General features: G+C 36.9%; 1 protein-coding gene across 2 annotated transcripts; it reads left to right on the top strand.

The window, feature by feature from the left end:
- Window positions 1-203: 203 nt before the first annotated feature.
- NUDT9 (nudix hydrolase 9) lies at window positions 204-23,924 on the top strand. 2 transcript variants are annotated; one of them, XM_060299835.1, is made up of 9 exons: window positions 204-580; window positions 6,062-6,301; window positions 9,706-9,801; window positions 12,922-13,008; window positions 16,516-16,627; window positions 18,262-18,408; window positions 20,028-20,112; window positions 20,889-20,966; window positions 23,410-23,542. In XM_060299835.1, the coding sequence occupies exons 1-8, from the start codon at window positions 474-476 to the stop codon at window positions 20,963-20,965; spliced, it is 951 nt and encodes a 316-aa protein (XP_060155818.1). In that variant the 5' UTR covers window positions 204-473; the 3' UTR covers window position 20,966; window positions 23,410-23,542. The 2 variants fall into 2 exon arrangements, with proteins under 2 accessions (XP_060155818.1, XP_030721572.1); XM_030865712.2 differs by lacking the exon at window positions 20,889-20,966 and having other exon boundaries at window positions 23,410-23,924.

Raw genomic sequence — 23,924 nt, 5'->3', positions numbered from 1 at the left:
TCTCAACCCTCTTTCTTTCTTTCCCTTTCCAATTCTTCGGCTCCTTTCACTTTCCGGCTTTCTCAGCGCTTGCCCAGCAGCCTCCCTAACCCGGTCCCAAACACAGCTCAGCAAGGACGACAAGCTGAGCGAAGCCGGCTCTACGAAGCCTGCGCCGTCTTCGCTTTGCGGCGCTGTCGTAAAGTGCCGTCGCGCACCGGGGACGTCACGGCCCGGTTGGCTCTTTTCCCGTCTGCTGGCGCTGGCCGCTTGGGCGTCCCCTGGGCGGCGTGTCGAGCTGGGCCGTTGCTTGGGGAGGGCGTTTGGTCCCCTGTGTGTTGATGAGATAAAACTGGCTGCTCCCGCTCCGGAACCCGAGGGCCGCCCGGTCCTAGTGCCTGCTGGATACCCGGGGCCCAGGGGTGTGGGGAGGCCGGAGGCTGCGGCCCAAGCTAACAGCGACCCCGCTCCGCACATCTTCCCGCGGGCTGCTGATGGCCGGACGCTTCCTGGGGAAGACTTTAGCCACCGTGTCTCTCTCTGTGGCCTTGGCCTCAGTGACTCTCAAGTCGTTGGGCCGTTGCAGCATCGCGGCGTGCAGGTATTCCCTCTTCTAGTTCTGGCTTCTTGTCCCGAGTCCTTGTGTTGTGAGGGGGAAGCAGCTTCTGGTCGGGCGGCTTCAGTAGGCTTTGCTTGGGTCCCAGCTCTTTACGGCCATATACACGTTTTTTAAAAGGCTCTAAAATGTTTTACCTGCCTTTTGAGAAAAACAAGCGGTAGTGACCTTTCTTATGATACTCGAACTTTGCCATCGTCCATGAGTCACTAACATTCTTGTCCCCAGAGAGTTTAAATAGCACATGTTTGGGTGTGGTGTTGTTCCGTGCCATTTTTTTGTTTTTTTGGTGTTTTTTTTTGGTTAATACTTAAAACATTATTGTTAAAATTAGCACATGCACGTAGTTTAAAGATGCTAACCGTATAAATGCTGTAAAAGGAAAAATATAAGTCGTCATTGCTTTCCTCCACTTCTCCATTTCAGTGTAGATAATATATTTATTAGTTACCTTTTTAAAAAAATTTGCCTTGGATAAATCCAGGCATTTATGGTAGCTCACGCTGCCTCCTCCTTTTATTCCTCTCTTCTTCTGGTTTCTAAACACGATGTCCTAGGTACCATGCCCATGGTAGGCGCGGAGTAATAAACAAGTTTTATGAGGCTGCCTCTAGGAGTTTTTGTTTGTTTGTTTCTTGTTTATTTATATTTTTGCTTCTCATGTCATGTTTACTTTCGGCACGAGGAAATTTTCTTCTATTTGTTTTTTCCCCCATTTTTTCTTCTCTCCTGTCCTTTTTCCCCACCCCCGGAACTCCAGTGATAGCTTTTGGACTTTCTGGGTAGTGCCTCTGTTTCTCTTTTTCTTTAATTTTCCATTGGTTTGTCTGTTTGTATGAAGTTCTTAGAGATTTTCCTCAAATTTATCTTCTTTTACAAATTGAAAGGACTTTTATAGCCATAAAATAAGAAAAGGATATTAAAGAGAGCAATTAGGGGGAAAAAGTTCTTGTCAAAATTTACGATTCAATAGAAGAGATGACAATGCACAGGACAGCAGACTGCTATAAAAGTCCTTTGAATCTGTAAAAATGATAATTAGAATAAAAATGATTTTCTGTTTCCTGAATTGTCTGACCCTTCTGGGTCACTGGTTCTGTTCCTTTTTGGTCCCTTTTCCTTGTTTTTTTCTCAAACATCTGGCGGATGCTAGTTATTTATATTTTGATTAATGTAGATAATAGGCATTATTTTCTGTAAACAGGAGCACTGACTGAATATTGCCCCCAGGTACCAGTGCACCTAGACCTGACGGTTTCGGCTGAGGGTGTGTGAGCAGGTGGCAGCAGGTGGACTGGCTGGAAACCTCCCCCTTCCCGTTCCGGACTTTACACTTGTGTAGCAGCTTCCCTGCTGAACATAGCTGCCCTAACTTTATTTCCTCAGTGTGAATTACGGAGATATTAAGCCTAAATTTCTGCTGTGTTCTCTAATACCTAATTCACAATAGAGATTCTAGTCCTTCATTTTCTTTAAATTTTGGTTTTATCCTGGGGACAAACAACTAATACCGACTTTTTGTTTGTAGGGTAGGGAGGGAGGAGGGCTGATTTCCATGGTTACGTCCCACTGCTCACTTAGGACATTTGGGCCCACTTATTTCCAATGTAACTCTCTGGTGGGGCATGTTGGTATGGGGGGTGCTTTATGTGTGTGTGGTGGGGAGACTGGGGGTACATGGGAGCTCTGTGTTTTCTGCACAGTTTTGCTGTGAACCTGAAACTGCTTTAAAAAATAAAGTCTATTCAAAAAAAAAAAGGCAGGTAGTATCCTTTCCTCGATTCACACAGGGACAGGGACATGGAAAATAAAAGACATAATGCTCTTGTTAAAAAAAAAAAGTTGACAAAACCAATGGAAAGATAGTGTTTCAAGCAAGAATGGTTTGAATATCAAAGGAGTAAGGGAGGTCTTGGGGAAATTTTGATGAAGGCTTCTAATACTTTTGCTAAAATTATCCCCTCTGATTTGACTGTGAAGGTATAAAAGTGAAGTTTGCTGAATAATGTAGTTATAAATAAAATGTAATAGAAATATAATAAAAACAAATTTGATTAATTCCTTGTTTGAAGACTTAGGTTATAACCAAATCTATATACTTATATACCTATAATATAAAATTTATTTTCATAATACTTCCCTTCAGTTTTATTGAGATAAAATGGATATACAGTACTGTATAAGATTAATGTGTACAGCATAAATATTTGAAATATATCATGAAATGATTGTCACAACATGTTTAGTGAACATCCATCATCACAGATAAATACAAAATTAAAGAAATAGAAAAAAAATTCTCCTTGTGATGAGAACTTTAGGATTTACTCTCTTAACCACTCTCATATATTTATATAACATATAGCAGTGTTAATTATATTTATCATGTTGTACATTATATCCCAAGTACGTTTTTGTCTTATGACTGGAAGTTGTGTGTACCTTCTGACCACCTTCATCCAGTTTGCCCTCTAGCCCCGCCCCCCCGCCTTGTTACCACAAATCTGATCGCTTTTTCTGTGAGTTTGTCTTTGAAGTATGATTGACCTACCACACTATGTTAGTTCCTGTTACAGAACATAGTGATTTGATATTTCCATACATTTTAACTTGATAACCAGAGTAAGTCTAGTTACCTTATGTCACCATACAAAGATAACATAGTTATTCCCCACATCTTACATTTCATACTCGTGACTCATTTATTTTGTACCTGGAAGTTTGTACCTCAATTAATCTTCTCCCTTTTCCACTTCTTTCCTCCCCCTACCACCCTCTCGTCTGGCAACCACTTGTTTGTTCTATGCATCTATGACTCTGTTTCTGTTTTGTTATGTTTGTTTATTTGTTTTGTGTTTTAGATTCCACTTATGAAAGACAGTATTTGTCTTTCTCTTTTCTCTGTGTGACACTTCACTTAGCATAATACTCTGAGTCCAACCGTGTTGTCACAAATGGAAAGATTTCATTCCTTTTTTATAGCTGAGTAATATTCCACTGTGTGTGTGTGTGTGTGTGTGTGTGTGTGTGTGTGTGTGTGTGTATGTGTGTGAGAGAGAGAGAGAGAGACATCTTTATCCATCTTTTGATGGGCACTTAGGCTGCTTCCATATCTTGGCTATTATAAATAATACTGCTGTGAAAATGGGGGTGTGTGTATCTTTTCTAATTAGTGTTTTTGGTTTCTTCAGATAAATACCCTGGAGTGGAATTGCTGGATCATATGGTAGTTCTATTTTTAATTTTTTTGAGGAATCTCCATATTGTTTTCCGTAGTGGCTGCACCAATTTACATTCCTATTAGCAGCGCACAAGCGTTCCCTTTTCTCCGCATCCTCACCAACACTTGTTATTTGTTGTCTTTTTGATAATAGCCATTCTGACAGGTGTAAGGTGATATCTCATTGTGGGTTTGATTTGCATTTCCATGATGATTAGCAGTGTTGAACATATTTTCATGTTCTGTTGGCCATTTCTGTGTCTTCTTTGGAAAAATATTCGGATCCTCCACCCATTTTTTTAAATTGGGTTGTTTTTTTGTTTTGTTTTGTTTTTTTGCGGTACGCGGGCCTCTCACCGTTGCGGCCTCTCCCGTTGCGGAGCACAGGCTCCGGACGCGCAGGCCCAGCGGCTATGGCTCACGGGCCCAGCCGCTCCGCGGCATGTGGGATCTTCCTGGACCAGGGCACGAACCCGCGTCCCCTGCATCGGCAGGCGGACTCTCAACCACTGCGCCACCAGGGAAGCCTGGTTATTTCATTTTTATGGGATAGATTACCAGGAATGAAATTACTGAGTTGAAGGATATAAGTATATTCATCATTGATTGCACTTAGTTTTCATGTCTCTATCTGGACATTTATCTTTCATGACCTTAGTGATTTAAAGAGTATGGACCTTTATTCTGTAAGTTATCCTTTAATGTGGGTGTGTTATATATTTCCTCATGTCTAGACTCAGGTCATATATTCTTGTAGGGAATACCTCAGAAATGATTGCTCTGTGCTTCTCACTATATGATATCAAGAGGCACATGAATTTGACTTATTTCACCACCCCATAAAGTTGGTGTTTGTCCCATCCACCATTTGTCTCAGGAAGGGCAAATTGTTACAGTATTGTGAGAGCAGGGGAATAGAGCTGTCATCAGTTTACCATGTTCTCAGAATCCCCTTTATCATATTAAATATCCTAATTTAGGGTCATTAGGAATTTTAATCTCTAAGAATAATGAGAAGGCATTTAAATTCTTAGGAAGAGAAATGAAAAATTTTTGTGTAGGCTGTGAGGTAAAGGTTCAGTTTTTTGTTTTCTCTTTTTTTGTATATACTATCTAGTTATTTCAGCTCTACACCTCTTATTTTACTCTAAAGTTTATAATTTGTACATTTATCACAGTCTGACTTCAAGTAATATTACATTACTTTGTGTATAATGTAAGAATCCTACAACAGTATATTTCCATTTCCTGTTATTCTTTTGTGCTATTTTTGCCATACATTTTTTACACATGTATGTTAGACCGTAAACTATTTTATAAAATTGATTCCTTCGTGTAGACCTAAGAGTCTTCCTTTACATTTGTTTTTGTGGTTGAATTTTTATAACAAACTTATCTTCCGCAACATTTGTGCTAACAAAAGTAAACTTCTGTCCCTTTTTCTCAATGAAAATAAATTCAGTGAGTAGGTTTCAATTAAGATTTAGCAATATTTAAAAAAAAAATTATTTATTTATTTTGGCTGCACAGGGACTTAGTTGCAGCACTCGGGATCTTTGTTGCTGTGTGTGGGATCTTAGTTGTGGCATGCAGGATCTTTAGTTGAGGCATTCAGGCTTCTTAGTTGTGGCATGCAGGCTTCTTAGCTGCAGCATGCATGTGGGATCTAGTTCCCCAACCAGGGATTGAACCCACGCCCAGTGCATTGAGAGTACAGTGTCTTGGCCACTGGACCACCAGGGAAGTCCCTAACAATATATATATATATCTTTTTAAATTTATTTATTTATTTATTTATTTTTGGCTGTGTTGGGTCTTAGTTTCTGTGCGAGGGCTTTCTCTAGTTGCGTTGAGCGGGGGCCACTCTTCATCGCGGTGCACGGGCCTCACTATCGCGGTCTTCTCTTGTTGCAGAGCACAGGCTCCAGATGCGCAGGCTCAGTAGCTGTGGTGCACGGGCTTAGTTGCTCCGCAGCATGTGGGATTTTCCCAGACCAGGGCTCAAACCCATGTCCCCGCATTGGCAGGCAGATTCTCAACCACTGCGCCACCAGGGAAGCCCCCTAGCAATATTTTTATATTTGAAAATAACCTCTCACAGATGTTGGATCTTTACACTAATATGCATCAAATTAGAATTTTCTGATTTTTAAGTCTTTGAAAAGTTCTATTTTGTGGTCTGTGAATTAGGTTCTTTAATTAATTAATTTTGTACTTATATAAAACATTTTTCTTTTTCCTCCCAGTAACTCATTTTCATCCTGTGGATTTCATCTTAACTCCAACATGATGTCTGGTTCTGATGGTACCAAAGAGAATTCCCACAACAAGGCTCGGACATCTCCTTACCCAGGTTCAAAAGTTCAACGCAGCCAGGTTCCTAATGAAAAGGTAGGCTGGCTTGTTGAGTGGCAAGACTATAATCCTGTGGAATACACTGCAGTCTCTGTCTTGGCTGGACCTCGGTGGGCAGATCCTCAGATCAGGTGAGTAAATTAGTTGGTGTTAGCCGGGTGTAAGACTTTTGGAGAAGGTAATGGTTGTATTTGTAAATTATCATTTTATGGTTGAAAAATAGTTTTTATCCAGTGCTTGACTTTATTATAACTCAGTTTCCATATTTGCTTGAATTCTTTTTTTTAAATATTTATTCATTTATTTATTTTGGCTCTGCCAGGTCTTAGTTGTGGCACATGGGCTCTTAGTTGCGGCATACGGGCTCTTAGTTGTGGCAGGTGGGCTTCTTAGTTGCGGCATGCATGTGGGATCTAGTTCCCCGACCAGGGATTGAACCCAGGCCCCCTGCATTGGTAGCACGGAGTCTTACTCACTGGACCACCAGGGAAGTCGCTCCCATTTGCTTGAATTCTTGCCAAAGCTATTCAGTTCATTTTTGTTTATTCTTTTGGGGGTTTTATGGTGATCTTTCCAAATAGGTAAATCTATTTTGTTGTGGAGTTTTTTACTTTATGAAATGACAAGTGGTGGTCTCTGTTTTTATTTCTTTTGTTTGGGTTATCAATAACACCTTTTGTGGTTATTTTCCAACATAGCTAGACTTGTATTTGAATAGTGAATATTTTTCAGAAACTTCTTCCAGATTACTAAGAACAGGATGATGATAAAATTAGACCAGTGTGAGAAGATAGAAAAGGGATAGAAAACGGAGAGAGAAAGAGGAAAAAAAAAGTCAAGCAAAAATGTTTTGACTAAATTCAGAGAAGTGCTGTGTTGATTCATGTTTTATATTTATGTTTCTTTTGATAAATATAATGATAGAGTTGTAAAATGTGCTAACTGTGAGCTAGGCACTGTACTAAATGTTTTATAACTATTATTTTATTTTATTCTTATAACTATTCTGGAAGGCAGACAGGGTTGTTATTTCTACTTTATAGAGAAATAAACACACACAAAAAATGGAAGCACAGAAAGTTTGTCCTTTGCATATGGTCGGTCATGTAGCTAGTAGATGGTATAGCTTGAATTTGAGCTCAGTCTGACTTCAGATTTCATGCCCTTAACTACTCTGCTAAACTGCTGCCCTAGTTTTGGGACATTTTATAAGTTTGATTTAATAGGTAAATTTATTATAAATGATAGTCCTCTCAAGGCCTTATTTAGTCAGTTAAATAAGAACTTTTGCTAGTTGGATTGATCCGTATTAGTTCATTAGGTTGTTAAACTTTACCAGGTCACTTATTGCTGTGACTTGATTTCTACCCACAGTTTCCTTATTTAATCCAAAGGTGTGTTTGTGATAGTACTTGGATTATTAATTAATCAAGAAGCTAACTTGTGGAGAAATTATTAGTTGTAAATGAGTTCCATTTCCCTCATTTTAGAGGATGTACATGTTTACACATATACATACACATTATGTACAATTAAAATTAATGATGTTGGCAGGGGTGCTATACAGTGTAAACAGAGGAAGACAATACATCTTCTTATTTTTCGTTCAGTTTGTGTTTTAAAAGTTAAATTTGTGTCACTATCTAAATCAAGCTTTATTACTAGCGTTAATGCTTCAATTATAACTAGAGTCACGCTTTTTTTCCCCCAGAAGATGGCTCCCTTTATTTATCTAAAATTTTATTATGAAACATTTCTAACATACAGAAAATTTGAAAGAACTTTATGGGGAACACTCATAAATCCACCACTTTGATTCTTTTATCAACATTTTATTATACTTATTTTATCTCATATATATCCATCTATCCCTCCTCCTTTCTTTTTTTTTTTTTTTTTTTTTTTTGTGGTACGTGGGCCTCTCACCGTTGTGGCCCCTCCTGTTGTGGAGCACAGGCTCTGGACGCGCAGGCTCAGCGGCCATGGCTCACGGGCCCAGCCGCTCCGTGGCATGTGGGATCTTCCCAGACCGGGGCATGAACCCGTGTCCCCTGCATCGGCAGGCGGACTCTCAACCACTGCGCCACCAGGGAAGACCCCATCTTGTTTTTTTGGTGTATCAGTACATCTCCCCCTATATACTTCAACAAGTATTTCATTAACTAGTGTTCAATATTTATTTAGTTTCTTTTCTTTTATTTTTAAAATTTTTACTGAAGTATAGTTATTTACAATGTTGTGTTAATTTCAGGTGTACAGGAAAGTGAATCAGTTATACATGTACATGTATCCACTCTTTTTTAGATTCTTTTCCCATATAGGTCATTACAGAGTATTGAGTAGAGTTCCCTGTGTTATACAGTAGGTCCTTATTAGTTACCTATTTTATATATAGTGGTGTGTATATGTCAATCCCAGTCTCCCAATTTATCCCCCTGCCTCCTTTCCCCCCTGGTAACCGTAAGTTTGTTTTCTACATCTGTGACTCTATTTCTGTTTTGTAAATAAGTTCATTTGTACCATTTTTTTTTTAGATTCCACATATAATGGTGCATTTCTAGAGTCCCAAGAGCATTTTAAGTCTGGTTTTATAATTTCATGATTTTTACCATTTAATTATTTTTACATGTGCGTTCAATGGAAGAATGGTTAGAAGTCTTGAGAAAATGTCTGGATCATTCAAGTTGGAAATTATTTCCAAAACAGAGCACAAATGTATCTATTCTCTTGCTTATTGGAATTCAAGCAAGAAAAAAAGTGAAACTTATGTCAGAGCTGCCCGTGAACTGTCCAGTGCTATATAAATATTCACTGTCAGTGCAACTATGTCAGCAATTTCATAATGGGGAGGAAAGTAGTTTATTTATAGCTTTAAAAATTCTTTTTTGAGTATGACATACATGCAGTAAAGTATACATTTCTTAAGTATGCAGGGGTAGCTCAGTAAGATTTTATATGTATATAACTCTGTAATCCAGAGCTATGTCCAGATCAGATCTGGAACACTTCCAGCATATTACATCTATTTTAATCTACATCATGGTTATTATGAAGTTTGTGGGTGAATTCATGTTTTGTGGGTTTACTTTGATCAAAGTATTAATCAGTGTACATTTGAAGAAATTAAAATTACTTTGAAACAGTAGAAACGACAAAATATCAGAAGGAATCTTATTTTAGAACTATAGGAACCATTAATTGCCATATTGTGCCCACGGCCAATTCCACTTTGCTAATAGTAACATAGACTTTCTTGTAGTATGTGGGAGGAGCTCCAGTGTGTCTGCCGTTAGTCCTTCCCAGAGGGGTTACAACACATATCCTTGTCTTACAAGGTGTTTTGGTTAAACAGATCTTCTTTTTCCAGAAACTGTTTTGAAGGAGTTGATGAATTTGTAAATGAAAGCTAACTAAAGTTGTAACTAAAAAATTTAGTTTCAAGGATACTGCTTTTATAAATAACTGACTGGCATTATTAAGCTGTTGGTAGTATTGGGTCATTATTTCTTATTTTGCATTGGTATTCTCATTACAGTGAAAGCAGCTTTTCGCCGAAGTTTAATGAAAAGGATGGGCATGTTGAGAGAAAGAGCCAGAATGGCCTGTATGAGATAGAAAATGGAAGACCTAGGTAGGTACTGGGGATGGGACATCTTACAATAATGGGTCTTTAAAAGGTAGAAAATACTGTCAACGAAAATTCAATTAACAATCAAGGTAAGAAGAATGAAGGGAATTTTATTCAAACGAACTGAGGATTATAACCCGGAAGACAGACTCTCAGAAAGCTCTGAGAACTGTTCCGCCTGTTCGAAGATACAGTCATATACATTTTCGAGATGAAGGATTGTACACTAAAATGACATACCGATATTTCACATAAAGTTCACCGAAGATACATAGTCCAGGTGAGCACATGCAAAGCAAGCAGCAAGTCGCCATGCCATCTTTCAGAGTTGGGAGAGAATGCCGTTCTTTTAAGAAGCTACATTGCTAGTGTCAGAATAAAGGGGGAAAAAGTGGATTTTTATGGTCAAGCAGGCACTCCCATCTTTGAGGAGGTCTGGTTAATGTGCAGTGCAGATGCACACTGCACATTAAGGAAGGAGGGTGGAGGCCCAGATGGACACAGAAAATTTTATGTTTAAATTTTCTTGTCCTGCCTTAAAATATACATTTTATTTTATCAATATAATTAATGTTTATTGAGTGCTTGTATATACCAGACATTGTATGGAAGAATTTATGTATGTGATCTAATTAAATCACCACAATAACCCTGCGGGTGGATATTTTTAGTTCCATTTACAGGTAAGGAGAGAGAATGTTAAGTTGTTTGCACACAGTGAGTAAGTGGTAGAGACAGGGTTTGAATGCATCTTCTTGTAACCTTACCTTGAAGTAGAAATAATTACAGCTGACTCTTGAACAAAACAGGGGTTGAACTACACAGACCCACTTATACATGGATTTTTTTTCAATAGTAAATATTACAGAATTACACCGTCTGAGTGTGGTTGAATCCCTGGATGTGGAACCACGGATACAGGGGGACCGTGTATACAGAGGGCCGACTATAAGTTTATACGGGAGCATTGATCAAGGGTCAACTGTAATTGAATAGATTAACAGAGAAGGAAAGGATTAAAAACTGTATTTCAGTAGTTATTTATAAAATGAGATACTACCTTAAAGTAAGAATTTGTCCAAATATATAAGAGTAAAAATAAAAATAACCCAACAATTTAACATCACGTATCTTTTTGTACTTTTTTTATTTTTAATTTTTTTTTGGCCGAGCTGCACAGCATGTGAGTGGGATGTGGAATGTTAGTTCCCCGACCAGGGATCTAACCTGTGCCCCCTGCAGTGGAAGCACAGAGTCTTAACCACTGGACTGCCAGGGAAGTCCCTCTTTTTGTACTTCTAAAAATGATTTTTCTACACAACTCCAAAATTTTCCATTTTCCTTAAGAAGACGTTATACAAGTTAGGAAGAAATGTAAAAATTAGCATGCCTCAAATAAAACAAAGAAAGGATCACAGATTTGGTATTCATGCTTATTACCTCGTAAAAATGTTGCAAAAACTAAAATAATTTTAGTTCTTCTAAGACTTGGAGATAGTAGAGCTCCTCTCACCCCAGCCTGGTCTTTCTTGCTAAATTTTTTCTTTGTTCATTACTTACTCGCCTTTCTATGTTATTGAACCTTTTCAAGTCAAACTCTCCTTGCATTTGACTTACTCCTCAGATTCTTTTCTGGGTAAAATATATTAAAAGACATGCACATATATAAAAGGATAGTCAGCAAAGGCAAGATAGCCTGTTGTTTTAGTCAAGACTTTCTGACTAATGGAAACCAACTGTAGCTTGCTTGAGTGAAAAAGTGAAGTTTACCACAGGGCTATAGGATCATCTCAAGCCCAGAGCAGAAATGCAGCTAACTTTAGGTAAGGGTGGAGTTGGAAATCCATTAGAACTGTCTCTCTGCTTTATGTCTGCTTTTCTTTATATGTTGCCTTTGGTTTTCTTTCTCTGCAAACAAGTTTCTCTGCTGCTCAGGCTATAGGATAATCTATGTGTCTTTTCTACAGCTTCTAGTTTATAAGTAACAGGCTTGGTCATCTATAAAAACTAACATTATCTCTCTTAATATTGTCTTTGATCCTTTGTATTCAGGGGTGTATGGTTACATGGAATAAAACATAGCTGCTGACCACCCTGCCCCTCCTCCTGAATTTGAAAAGTAGAATTATCATCACCTGGCCAGGTGTCTTGTCTTTCTGTTCTTATTTGCAAGTCTTGCTGAAATATTTCTAAGTCTAGTATAAAACAATATAAAGATTCACTCAACTTTAATAAAAGTCACAGGGAAGACCAGAATAAAAAGAGATGGCTGAAAAAGAAAATTTGACAGGTTGTTTATTTACTTTCACATACTGGGAGGATCAAAGATATAACATTAAATAGGTAAGATTGCAGATTAGGGCATTTGATTTTACATAATGGAAGTTGAACATTTAAGGAATATTGGAAGAAACTGGAAGAAAATCACTCAGGCATGAGTGTTGCTATGTTTATCTGACAGACTTTTGAACATCGGGTGTGGCATTAGGTTAAATAGTAGTTGGCATTTTTATAAAATTGTTATAAAAAATTGAATTTGGTATATTTGAAATCTTGAAATATTAAATACTTCTATCTCATTATATGCTACAAAATATCTATTACTGATAATAAAAATCTAGTAGAACCCACTGTGAAAAAGTGGACTTTAAAATGTAACCAAAACTATTTGAGTGAGATAGGTTGTAGGAGAGTGGAATGGGAAGAGAGGATGTTGAGAAAGTGAAGTGTGGGTGTCCTCAGTGATAAAGCATTGCTGTCGCAGAGGTAGACGATGATTAGGTGCAGAGCATTTCATTCTTCCAGATTTGAGTCCAGTAAGATTCTAGTTTGAATTTTGAAGTATAGGTGAAAACTGAAACAAATTCTTATATTGTAGAACAACTATAGAAATGAGATCCTCCTCCTGGATCAAGCCCAAAACTTAAGACAAGCACGAAAGAAGAGTTAAATAACACTATAAGGAAATCTGTACTTTGAGTGTCAAATATGTAATAGTGCTACTCGATTTGTGTAGAGATATTATTTCCTTCTTATTGCTCTTACTACCTTGTTTTGGGCCATATCAAGTTGTGTTAAAAAAGATGAGCACATTCAATTGATTTTATGGGGTTTTTTTCCCAGAAATCCTGCAGGACGGACAGGACTGGTTGGCCGGGGGCTTTTGGGGCGATGGGGCCCCAATCATGCTGCAGATCCCATCATAACCAGGTAAGAACTAAAACACACTTCAGTAGCAAAGAGCTGAGTAATTGGATAAATACAGACTGTAACAGGAGAGGCCACAGCAGTGAGAGGCCCGCGTACCGCAAAAAAAAAAAAAGTTAATGGCGGTATGATTTTCTTTCCTGTTCGGTTAGAAACAGGAAGGTGTGGACCATCAGAAGTAGGGAGGGAATATGAATCATACATAGGAATATCATTAGCATTTAATAAATGTTAATGAGGTTCACTAGTTAAAATGATATATTATTTCTGTTGTATCAAGAAATTTTGTTTTAAATTTAGTGACAATGTATTTGGTACTAACAGAAACATAACAAGAAACTACTCTGTTTAAAATCCTTAAATGAGTCCATTGAGGATAAAATCTGAGAATGTAAATGTGATATGCAAGCTTTTCATCATCTGCATGGTCCTGCCTTTTTGCCCAGCAGCATCTCTCTGTATTCAGCTTCTCTTCCCAGGGCTCTAGCCATGACTGGCCGGCTGGCTGGCTGCCTGAGCAGCAGAGGCTCTGTGTTAGTCTTCGTTTTCCCAGCTCCTTGCACATGAGGTGTAGTAGGTGCTAGTAAACGTTTCTGAGTGGACAGAGCCATCAGTTGCCACCTTATCCCTCCTCTTACCTAATTAGTGTAAATTCTGTTTGTTTAATTTAAGTAAAATAGTATAGTGATTAAGAGTGCAGATTCTGGAACCAGATTGCCTGGGTTCAAATCTTGGTTTACACAACTTTTTTCCTCTGCAACCTCAGGCAAGTTATCTACTTCTCTGCGCCTCATTTTCCACATCTGTAAATAAACACAATAATACAGCTACTTTATAGGCTGGTTTTGAGGCTTAAGTGGATAAATACATTAAAGCACAACAGTATCAGGTCCATAATAAGTGCTATATAAATGACTTTTAAAAAGTAAAGGCTAAAAAAGAAAAAAGTAAAGGTAAAATCTGTCTTTTCTCCATGTTCGCTGTCTCTACCTTCAGTCCTGTGCTCATCGTCTTGTACCTGGACCATGGTAACAGTCTTCTGGCTGGTTTTCTTGCCTCCAGTCTTGCTTCCCTCCAAACCAACTTCCAAACTTTTGTCAAAGTGAGTGAGCTTTCTAAAATACAAATTGCTAATGGCTTTTTCCCTGCTTAAAAAATTCTTAAATATATTCTTAAAATATTCTCTGGCTCTCTAAGCAGATGAATTTGATGAATTCTTTGCATACTTCTCCAGCCTCACCATCTATCTTTCCCTCACTGATGCTTATGTTGCCACATATACTTTCAGTTTCTTGAATACATTATTTTATTTTATAACTTTGTTTCCTGTCTCTGGCATCCTTAAAAACAGATGTTGTCTTCTTATACCAATTATTCTTTCATTTCTATTTACTGTACTCATCAAGCTGTCACTCTTGTAGTTTATTCACATACATGTCTAGCTCCACTGCTAGACTATGAACTCTTTGGGGGGGGAATTATGGGTTAGATATGGTATTCAGCCACAATATAAAGAAATCTGGGCACTCATATCTAAACTACTATATTCACAAAAATTTTTTTAACATCTTTTTTGGAGTATAACTGCTTTACAATGTTGTTTTAGTTTCTGCTGTATAACAAAGTGAATCAGCTATACGTATACATATATCCCCATATCCCCTCCCTCTTGCGTCTGCCTCCCACCCTCCCTCTCCCTCTGCTCTAGGTGGTCACAAAGCACTGAGCTGATCTCCCTGTGCTATGCAGCTGCTTCCCACCAGCTATCTGTTTTACATTTGGTAATGTATATATGTCAATGCCACTCTCTCACTTCGTCCCAGCTTACCCTTACCCCTCCCCGTGTCCTCAAGTCCATTCTCTACGTCTGCATCTTTATATCTGTCCTGCCCCTAGGTTCGGCAGAACTACTTTTTTTTTTTTTTTTTTTTACATTCCATATATATGTGTTAGCATATGGTATTTGTTTTTCTCTTTCTGACTTACTTCACTCTGTATGACAGACTCTGGGTCCATCCACCTCACTACAAATAACTCAATTTCGTTTCTCTTTATGGCTGAGTAATATTCCATTGTATATATGTGCCACATCTTTATCCATTCATCTGTCCATGGACGCTTAGGTTGCTTCGATGTCCTGGCTATTGTAAATAGAGCTGCATTGAACATTTTGGTACATAACTCTTTTTGAATTATGGTTTTCTCAGGGTATATGCCCAGTAGTGGAATTGCTGGGTCATAAGTTAGTTCTATTTTTAGTTTTTTAAGGAACCTCCTTACTGTTCTCCATAGTGGCTGTATCAATTTACATTCCCACCAACAGTGCAAGAGGGTTCCCTTTTCTCCACACCCTCTCCAGCATTTATTGTTTGTAGATTTTTTGATGATGGCCATTCTGACCGGTGTGAGGTGATACCTCATTGTAATTTTGATTTGCACTTCTCTCATGATTAGTGATGTTGAGCATCGTATCATGTGTTTGTTGGCAATCTGTATATCTTCTTTGGAGAAATGTCTATTTAGGTCTTCTAAACTAGTATATTTTATTGAGTCTCATGCGTAGTGATGATTAGATCATAGGCTTTCTTTTTTGGTTTAGTACTGGAAGTTCAAAATCTTTATCTTTGCCTAAGGGACTATTAAAACTATTCTTAAAATTCGGCAGGAGGAAGTAGATGTGGTGGGTGTAGGGAAGGAGAAGGGGAGATTTATCAACATCTTTGTGAAGGAGGCTGTGGTTAGAAAAAGCACATTCTGAAATTAATGTCGCCTCGATGCTTTAAAAAAATGCAATTCAATTTGAGATATAAAATTAAATTAAAGGATAGTGTGAGACTTCTTTTATCAAAAGCGGGGATAAAGATTGAGAAGCACTTTTCTTGAGACCAGCTGAACCTGTATCATATAATCTGCTTTTCTGAAAACGCAGGGCAAACTGTTAAAAGCAAATATTACAGATCTTTTTCACTACTTAAAATTCTTAAAAAGGATCCTTGGATTAAAAAAAAAAAACTTTTATGACCCTTCTTTTTTTTTTTTACATCTTTATTGGAGTATTATTGCTTTACAATGGTGTGTTAGTTTCTGCTTTATAACAAAGTGAATCAGTTATACATATACATATGTTCCCATATCTCTTCCCTCTTACGTCTCCCTCCCTCCCACCCTCCCTATCCCACCCTATGACCCTTCTTTTAAATTCTGTTCTGCTTTTAATTTTTTTTGATAAATCTTACTTTAAGTAGTAAAAACTGTTTATATCTTGAATTTTTATTATGGAGACTATAATATCCTTTATGGAAAGTAGACATTTGTCTTGGTTTGTAACAGTGCTAAATAAAGAATATTTTTAATACAAAACAATATTTCTTTACAAAACTAGCTGATTTGAGGTAAATTTATATATACTCTGTTATAAAGAAAAATATATCTTTATAGCTTTGTCTTAAGCTTGAAATAGAACCTTGGTCTTTGTTCTAAATCAGTTATGACCTTACATTACTGTTATAGGTGGAAAAGGGACAGAAGTGGAAATAAAATTACCCATCCCATTTCTGGGAAAAACATCTTACAGTTTGTTGCAATAAAAAGGAAAGACTGTGGAGAATGGGCCATCCCAGGGGTAAGCATTAAAATTAAGTCAAATCAGTGTTGTAAGTTCTTTTTAGTGGCTTTATTTACTACAAGGTTATTGTGTATGGATCTTTTCTACTTCATCTATTCTCCATTCCTCCCCAGTGATTCTTTTGCAATGAAGTATCATTGTCAATGACAAATGTAGGATAATACAACAAAGCTGTTAGAATCTGAGTCTAATTCTAAGACCTTTGGGAAAGAACATGGACTTTGGAGTTAGACCCGGGCTTGTGTTTTGACCTTTGCACTTTGAGCTAGTGATATGGAGTTCAGACCTTCGTTTTAAAAATAATCATATATTTCACAGGATTATTAGAGATAGCATATAAAGCACCTGGTATAGTAGGTACTCACTAATATTGGGTTTCATCTCAGAACTCAACACCTACTCCAAGCCCAAGGTAAGATTTTTAGTATTTTTAAAAAGATAACACTATTACTGTTCCTTGTAGTTTTTTGAGTTTTCATAATATCATCAGGAAGAGTATACTTCTACTGAGTTCATGTCAGTAGTATATTTCAAGGGGCTTTTAAAAATGTGTATGTGTTCAGTAGTGGGTTTTATATTTTATGCCATATTGTGAAATGGAGATAGTTTGATGAGAGGATGGCTCTTTGTATACACATTCTCCTATCTGCAGGAATGGCTGTTTTTCTTTGTCGGGTAAAATGGAATGAAAATAAAGGTTGTAGCTGACTGTGACAAAAGCTTAGGCTAATTATAAGAGCCAAATAGTCAAACTCCACTCAGTGCTAAATGCAAAATACAATGATATCATCACAGGATCTTATATTTTTATTGTCATTTGAAATTCTGATCAGTCAGGGAACTGTTGTCGTTAATATAATTTTGAGAGTCGTTGATCTACTCAGTATATTTTGAGCATCTGCCTTTTGTCAGCTAATATTTTAGACATTGAGGATACAGCAGAGCAACATAAACAAACATCCTTGTCTTCCTGGAGCTCACACTCCACTGAGGGAGACAGATAATATAACATGAACAAGTTACTGTAATGTTAGAAGGTGATAAATATCAATATTAAGAAAAAAACTAAAGCAAGGAAGGGGATTAGGAAGTGTTTGAGAGTTTGCAATTTTCAATAGGGTGGTTAGAGAAGGTCTCCTGAGAAGGCGACATTTGAGTAAAGATCTGAAGGAGGTGAACGACTGAACCATGTGGATGGATATCTGGGGAAAGCATCTTGGGCAGAAGTCATAGCAGGTACAAAGGCCTTAAGGTTGGGATATGTCTGGCATATCCTAGGAACACTGAGGAGGTCAGTTTGGCTGGAATGGAATGACCAATGGGGAAAGTATCAATTTGCTGTATTCTTTCTTGCCTGCATCCCTTCCTTCCATAGCTTGACTTTGGAAGATACCAGGAAAGGAGTCTGACTGGCTCAGTTGACCGTAGGCTAACTTTGGACTAATTACTATGGTTGAGTATATGGGATACGCTGCTAAGCTGCTTCTACTAGAAACAAATGATTTAGAGAAGAACATATCACAGAAGATTATGGGCAGATAGAGCAATATATGTCCACTGCATCACTCAGTAAATATCTATTGATTGAATTGAAGCTTATTACTTTTTCTAAACAAAAATGTGACTCTTAGGGGATGGTGGATCCAGGAGAGAAGATTAGTGCCACACTGAAAAGAGAATTTGGTGAGGAAGCTCTCAACTCCTTACAGAAATCTGGTGCTGAAAAGAGAGAATTAGAGGAAAAGTTGCACAAGCTCTTCAGCCAGGAACATCTAGTGGTAAGAAATGAAGATTTCCAGGAAGGATTTAGTCCTGGGGATTAATGAAAATTACTTAAAGTTCACCTGGAAATCTGGTTGATCATTTTCTGAATAAAGTGAAATACTTGTATATTTGAAATACACGTTCATAAAAACAAATTAATTGTAGCTCTTAACTGTAAATAGATTTCTACTCAAATTTTTATAGTCCAACTTTAGGCCAGTTACATCATTTACTATAATACATTTTTTCCTCTTAATTTTTCTTTAGGTGTGAGCTAATGTGACACTGAGTTCACCCATCTAACGGAAAATCTTTTCTTTTTTAAAAAATTTGCATGAATTCAGCTTTTTTGAAAGGACATTTATATTTAAATATATGTATATATATATATGTATATATATATGTATATAATATATTTTAAATTATGTTAAAAATTATGTTCAGAGTTTTTCTTGTTCATAACCATTTAAGTCTCATGGCTGTTTTGTCTACATACCCTTTGTGATTAAAAAAAATCACTTTATAAGGTATATGTGCACTAATAATAAGGAAGAGGGTAGATTTTCTTTTCTTTTTTATTGGCTTTTCTTTGAATTGCTTTGTTTTCTTTCTAGAATTAGGATTTCTTAATTATTTATCTATCAATATGCTGTCTGGGTTTCGGGTCACATTTGTCGTAGATGGCTGGATCCAAATCTTTTCATGTATTAATAGCTTAAATATTAGTCTTTACTAACCTTATTTATAGATTTCTAACTAGAAGAATCTATCTTTGCATGTCTGAAACTATAATCACAGAAGTTATTAAAACAGAAAAATACTTATAGACTCTTAAAAAAAATCATGTGGCCCAAATATGACTATTCTTAAATTCTGAAATTAGAGTCTGAGGTATTGAGGGTTTTATGAATTTTAAAGCTGCCTCAAAATGTTCTTGAGAATACTGTTCCCTGGGAGATTTATTTATTTATTTTTAAAAATATTTTATTCTTTTGATGCTATTGTAAATGGAATTGTTTTCTTAATTTCTTTTTTTAAGAAAAATTTATTTATTTGGTTGCGCTGGGTCTTAGTTGCGGCTCACGGGCTCCTTAGTTGTGGCATGTGAACTCTTAGTTGCAGCATGCATGTGGGATCTAGTTCCCTGACCAGGGATTGAACCCGGGCCCCCTGCATTGGAAGCATGGAGCCTTAACCACTGCACCACCAGGGAAGTCCCTGTTTTCTTAATTCCTTAATTTCATTTTCACATCGACTTTTTCTTGGCTGAGCTGTGCGGCTTGTGGGAACTTAGTTCCCCGACCAGGGATTGAACTGAGCTCTGGCAGTGAAAGCACCGAGTCCTAACCACTGGACCATCAGGGAATTTCCTCCCTGGGAAATGTAAAACAAGTGTATGGAATGCTACATTAAAGGTCCTGTAATATTTACATTTCTTTTTTTTTGTGATAAAAAGCACGTAACATATCATTTGCCATCTTAACCATTTTTAAGTGTACAGTTCACTAACGTTAATTAAACGTGCATTGTTTGCAACAGGATATTTCTGGTTCAAATGAAGGTAGCATGCTCTTCTCTACCCATTCCTGTTCACCCTGCACTTTTTTTTTGGTCTGTCTCCTTTTAAAAATAGATATATAAAGGTTATGTTGATGATCCTCGGAACACTGATAACGCATGGATGGAGACAGAAGCTGTGAATTACCATGATGAAACAGGTAATCTTACTTATGTTTTTTAAGCTAACTGAATTAGAGGATCCAATTTAAGTGAAGCAGACTACTGGGGCACAGTTAAATCTGGACTATTTTAGCATTTTAAGTCAGTCAACTACCGGTTATAGGATAATATTTGTATGAAAGCAGATTGTTTATATTAAAAGAATATGTAGAAGAAAGCTTTAAAAGTGTTACCAGTAACTAATATCCTTTAATCCATTGGTAGCATATAAAATTAAGGTTAAATTTATAGACTAAAATTATGTGCCCTAAAGTTGTCATTCTTTTAAAGGTTTTGCCCTGTCCCCTTCCTGTCTCAGTATAACCTTGTGCAAATCACATGTTCTCTTGGACTCAGTTTTTTCCTTACAAAATGGGCTGGAACTAGAAGATCTGTCACTTTTACATTCTTGTTGAACTTCGGAAAACTCCCAGCACCAATTTCATTACTTCCAAACAACAACTCTAACCAAAGTATTAGGATAATTCATCCTGGTATTGAGAACTTAAAAGAAACATTTCAGAAGGAGAAGTATGCAAATATAATTTACAAGCAGGTCTCTACAACTTAAGTACTGATAAATTTGTTAGCTCCGTATTTTTGGAGTTAAAAAACAATGACTGACCCACTAGAGGTTGATTCTATAGTGTTTGAGTTGTTCAAATCACTGTTTTCACTGTTTTATTTTCTCTCTGAACTTAAAAAAAAAGTTGTGGTCTGATAATTCCAAATCTCTGCTATATCTGAGTCTCATTCTGATGTTTTGTCTCTTCAGACTGTGCTCTTTGCCTTGTAGCATGCCTTCTAGTTGTTTTGAAAGGTGAACATGATGTATCCAGTAAAAGAGACTGAGGTAAATAGATCTTTAGTGTGAGGCCTTATGTTTAGTTGACTAGGAGTTAGGCTGTACTTACCTGCTGTAATTGTACGTGTCAGAGGCTAAAATTTCCTCTGGTGTTTTTGTTTTTGTCTCTTCTGTTGTCTTTGGGTTTCTCTAGAGACTACTTAAATAAGGTCTGTGCCACGCAATTCTTTCAGTTACACTCCCTTGTTATTTTATGGAATCCCTATTGCTGTGGGATTTGGAGGGGGTTTGTGGGCTTTTGGAGGAGAATCATAGGAGAACTCAGTGATTAGGGTTTAGTTTTTCAGTGAGCCTGGGCCCCTGGGCTGTGACCTTCACTGCGGCTTCTCAGCTTCTTCCTTCTACCCTCACACTCCTTAGGCGAGATAGGAGGCTAGAGTTGGGTATTTCCCTTCCCCCAGGTTGGTTAGGACTGGTGAAATATTTTCCTTAAGGGCAGAATGCTTTGTCTAATTTCAGAATGGTTACTTTTCCCCTCTCCCTGCTGCAAGCAAGTGGGGATTTTTCTTGTCTTTACTCTGAGAACCTGGTGGCATTCCTGAGGTAAAACTCCTAAAAATATGACCCTCCCACCCCAAGACTGTGCCTCCAGGAGATTTTCTCTCTCAAGCTAGTTCACAGATCAGTTTCCAAAAATGAGTCAGTTACCTTTTAAATGTTTCTACCACTTGTTAGCTCCAGAGGTGGGATTCTGTTCCCGGTAAGTTGTGATTCTCTGTATTTGCCTGTCTCTCTAGTTTTCAGGGTGGCATTGTGCCCTGTGACCTCAATTCTCTGATGGATCCAAAAAGAGTTGTTGATTTTCAGTTTGTTCAGATTTTTTGTGTGTGAAGATAGGAGTGATGATTTCCAAGCTCTTCATGTGTCAGACTATAAACTTTAAACTTTTTAGAATTCTGTTTTGTGTAATTTATTAGGTGACCAGAAGGGGAGGATGCTTTTCAGACATTATTAGATCTGATAAAGAGCATGTTAGAGGACACTGTTATTTAGATAATCAGATATTTTAATTTAACTTTTAGATTCAGGTTTACTTCTTAATTCTGGTTCTCCATTGAAAATTGGATGTTGTAGTTGCTGTGAGATACACAAAGAGCTGTCATTTTAGCACTGGGATTTAGAAACCTGTTATGCTGAAATATTCAATTGATTCTTTTCTTTTAAGAAGCAGCTTTATTATTTTAAAGATAATCATTGCAAAGCTAAAGGATACAGTGTTTATAATGAGTTATTTAGAAAATAGGTGACATAAAGTGGGAAAAATTTTAAAGCACCAGTTATTTCATTTCCCAAAGATACCACTGTTAGCGTTTTGATTTATCTTTTTCCAGATTTTATATAGTTGTTTTTAAAGTAAAATGGGCTCACACTGTACATTCTGTTTTGTTACTTGAATTTTCACTTAAAAATATATTATGGACATATTTCCATATCAGTATTTATAGAATGGCTTCCCTTTTAATGGGAGTGCATTGTGTAGCTGTCTTATCATTTATTTAATAATCTGTGCCCTCTAGATGGAAAGTTCGGTTATGTCCCATTTTCTCTTTTTGGTTATAAATAATGTTGCCTTGAATACTTCAGTAGCCTTGTCTTTTTATTTCCTTAGGATAAATCCTTTGAAGTGGAATTGCTGGGTTGTTTATTGTATCCCCAGTACAGAGTCTGGTGCATAAGAGGCACTCTGATATTTTTTGAATGAATGCTCATCAAAGAGCATTTGCTTTTTAAAAGCTCTTGAAAAACATTGCCAAATTGTCCTACAGAAACGTGCCATTTAGATTGCCAACAGTGATTGAAAGCATTTCTTTTTAATTTTTGATAATTATAAATATTTTAATAAATATATATGTATTTATAAATATAACTCTAAATATTTTTTGAATTTTATTTTATTTATTTTTTATACAGCAGGTTCTTATTCTCTATTTTACACATATTAGTGTATACATGTCAATCGCAATCTCCCAGGTCATCCCACCACCACCTCATCCCCCCACTGAATATTTTATTTTATGGTTCCTGGTTTGGTGTCATACTTGGAAAAGTACACTTACCTTAAGACTCTAAAGTGAGTCATCAGTAATTGTTTTCTTTCATTTTTTTTTAACATTTAAATCTGTAATCCTTCTGGAATTTTGATGTGAGTTTTCATGTTTATTTTTTTTCTCTTTTTTTTTTTGAAGGGTAATATTTTTACTTTTTAAAGAGAAAAGCTTTCTTACTGGTACCGTCACTTAAAATTTAGGAACTTAGTTAAAATTGGGGCATTTGGGAAATTTGGAATATTCTAGTTTTTAATTCACTTGGCCACTTAATATAATGATGATTTAAGGTTATTATAGTAGCAATACTTGAAGATACAGAATTATGCTGAAAAAGAAATGAATAAATTACTTTTTCTTGATGATGTTTTTTCTTTGGTAACCAGGTGAGATAATGGATAACCTTACCTTAGAAGCTGGAGATGATGCTGGAAAAGTGAAATGGGTGGACATCAGTGATAAACTCAAGCTTTATGCTAGTCACTTTCAATTCATCAAACTTGTGGCAGAGAAACGAGATGCCCACTGGAGTGAGGACTCTGAAACTGACTGCCATGGGTTATAGCTCGCAATCGCCATGAAAGCCAAATGGCAACAAAGGAACATGTACTGAAAAGAAGGCAGCGTCACAGAGCTCATATATAAAAAGGGCAGGGGTAGATCACTTGGAGATTATTTTATTCACTTTCAAAATGATTTGCATTTAGAAGGTTTTGCATCAGAATAAAGTTAGCAAATATGGTGAAACAGAACACAGAATTTTCTGCTTTCCAGTCAAAAGAGCTATAAATAATCATATTTTGTATGCATTTTATTTAAGCATGGCTTAAACCAAACTTAACAACTGATGCTCTTCGAAGAATCAGAATCTAAATAAAGGTAAATTTCTGTTCAGCCATAA

This window comes from Globicephala melas, chromosome 5 (genome assembly GCF_963455315.2).
Source record: "Globicephala melas chromosome 5, mGloMel1.2, whole genome shotgun sequence".
Classification (NCBI taxonomy): domain Eukaryota; kingdom Metazoa; phylum Chordata; class Mammalia; order Artiodactyla; family Delphinidae; genus Globicephala; species Globicephala melas.
Note: the sequence above shows the minus strand (reverse complement) of the source record. Positions and strands in the feature narration are given on the sequence as shown.

Coding starts and splice junctions, on each gene's coding strand:
- NUDT9 (XM_030865712.2), top strand. CDS start 474: ATGGCCGGACGCTTCCTGGGGAAGACTTTAGCCACCGTGTCTCTCTCT. Junction 9,802..12,921: donor ATAGAAAATGGAAGACCTAG/GTAGGTACTGGG, acceptor TTTTTTTCCCAG/AAATCCTGCAGGACGGACAG. Junction 18,409..20,027: donor TCAGCCAGGAACATCTAGTG/GTAAGAAATGAA, acceptor TTTTAAAAATAG/ATATATAAAGGTTATGTTGA.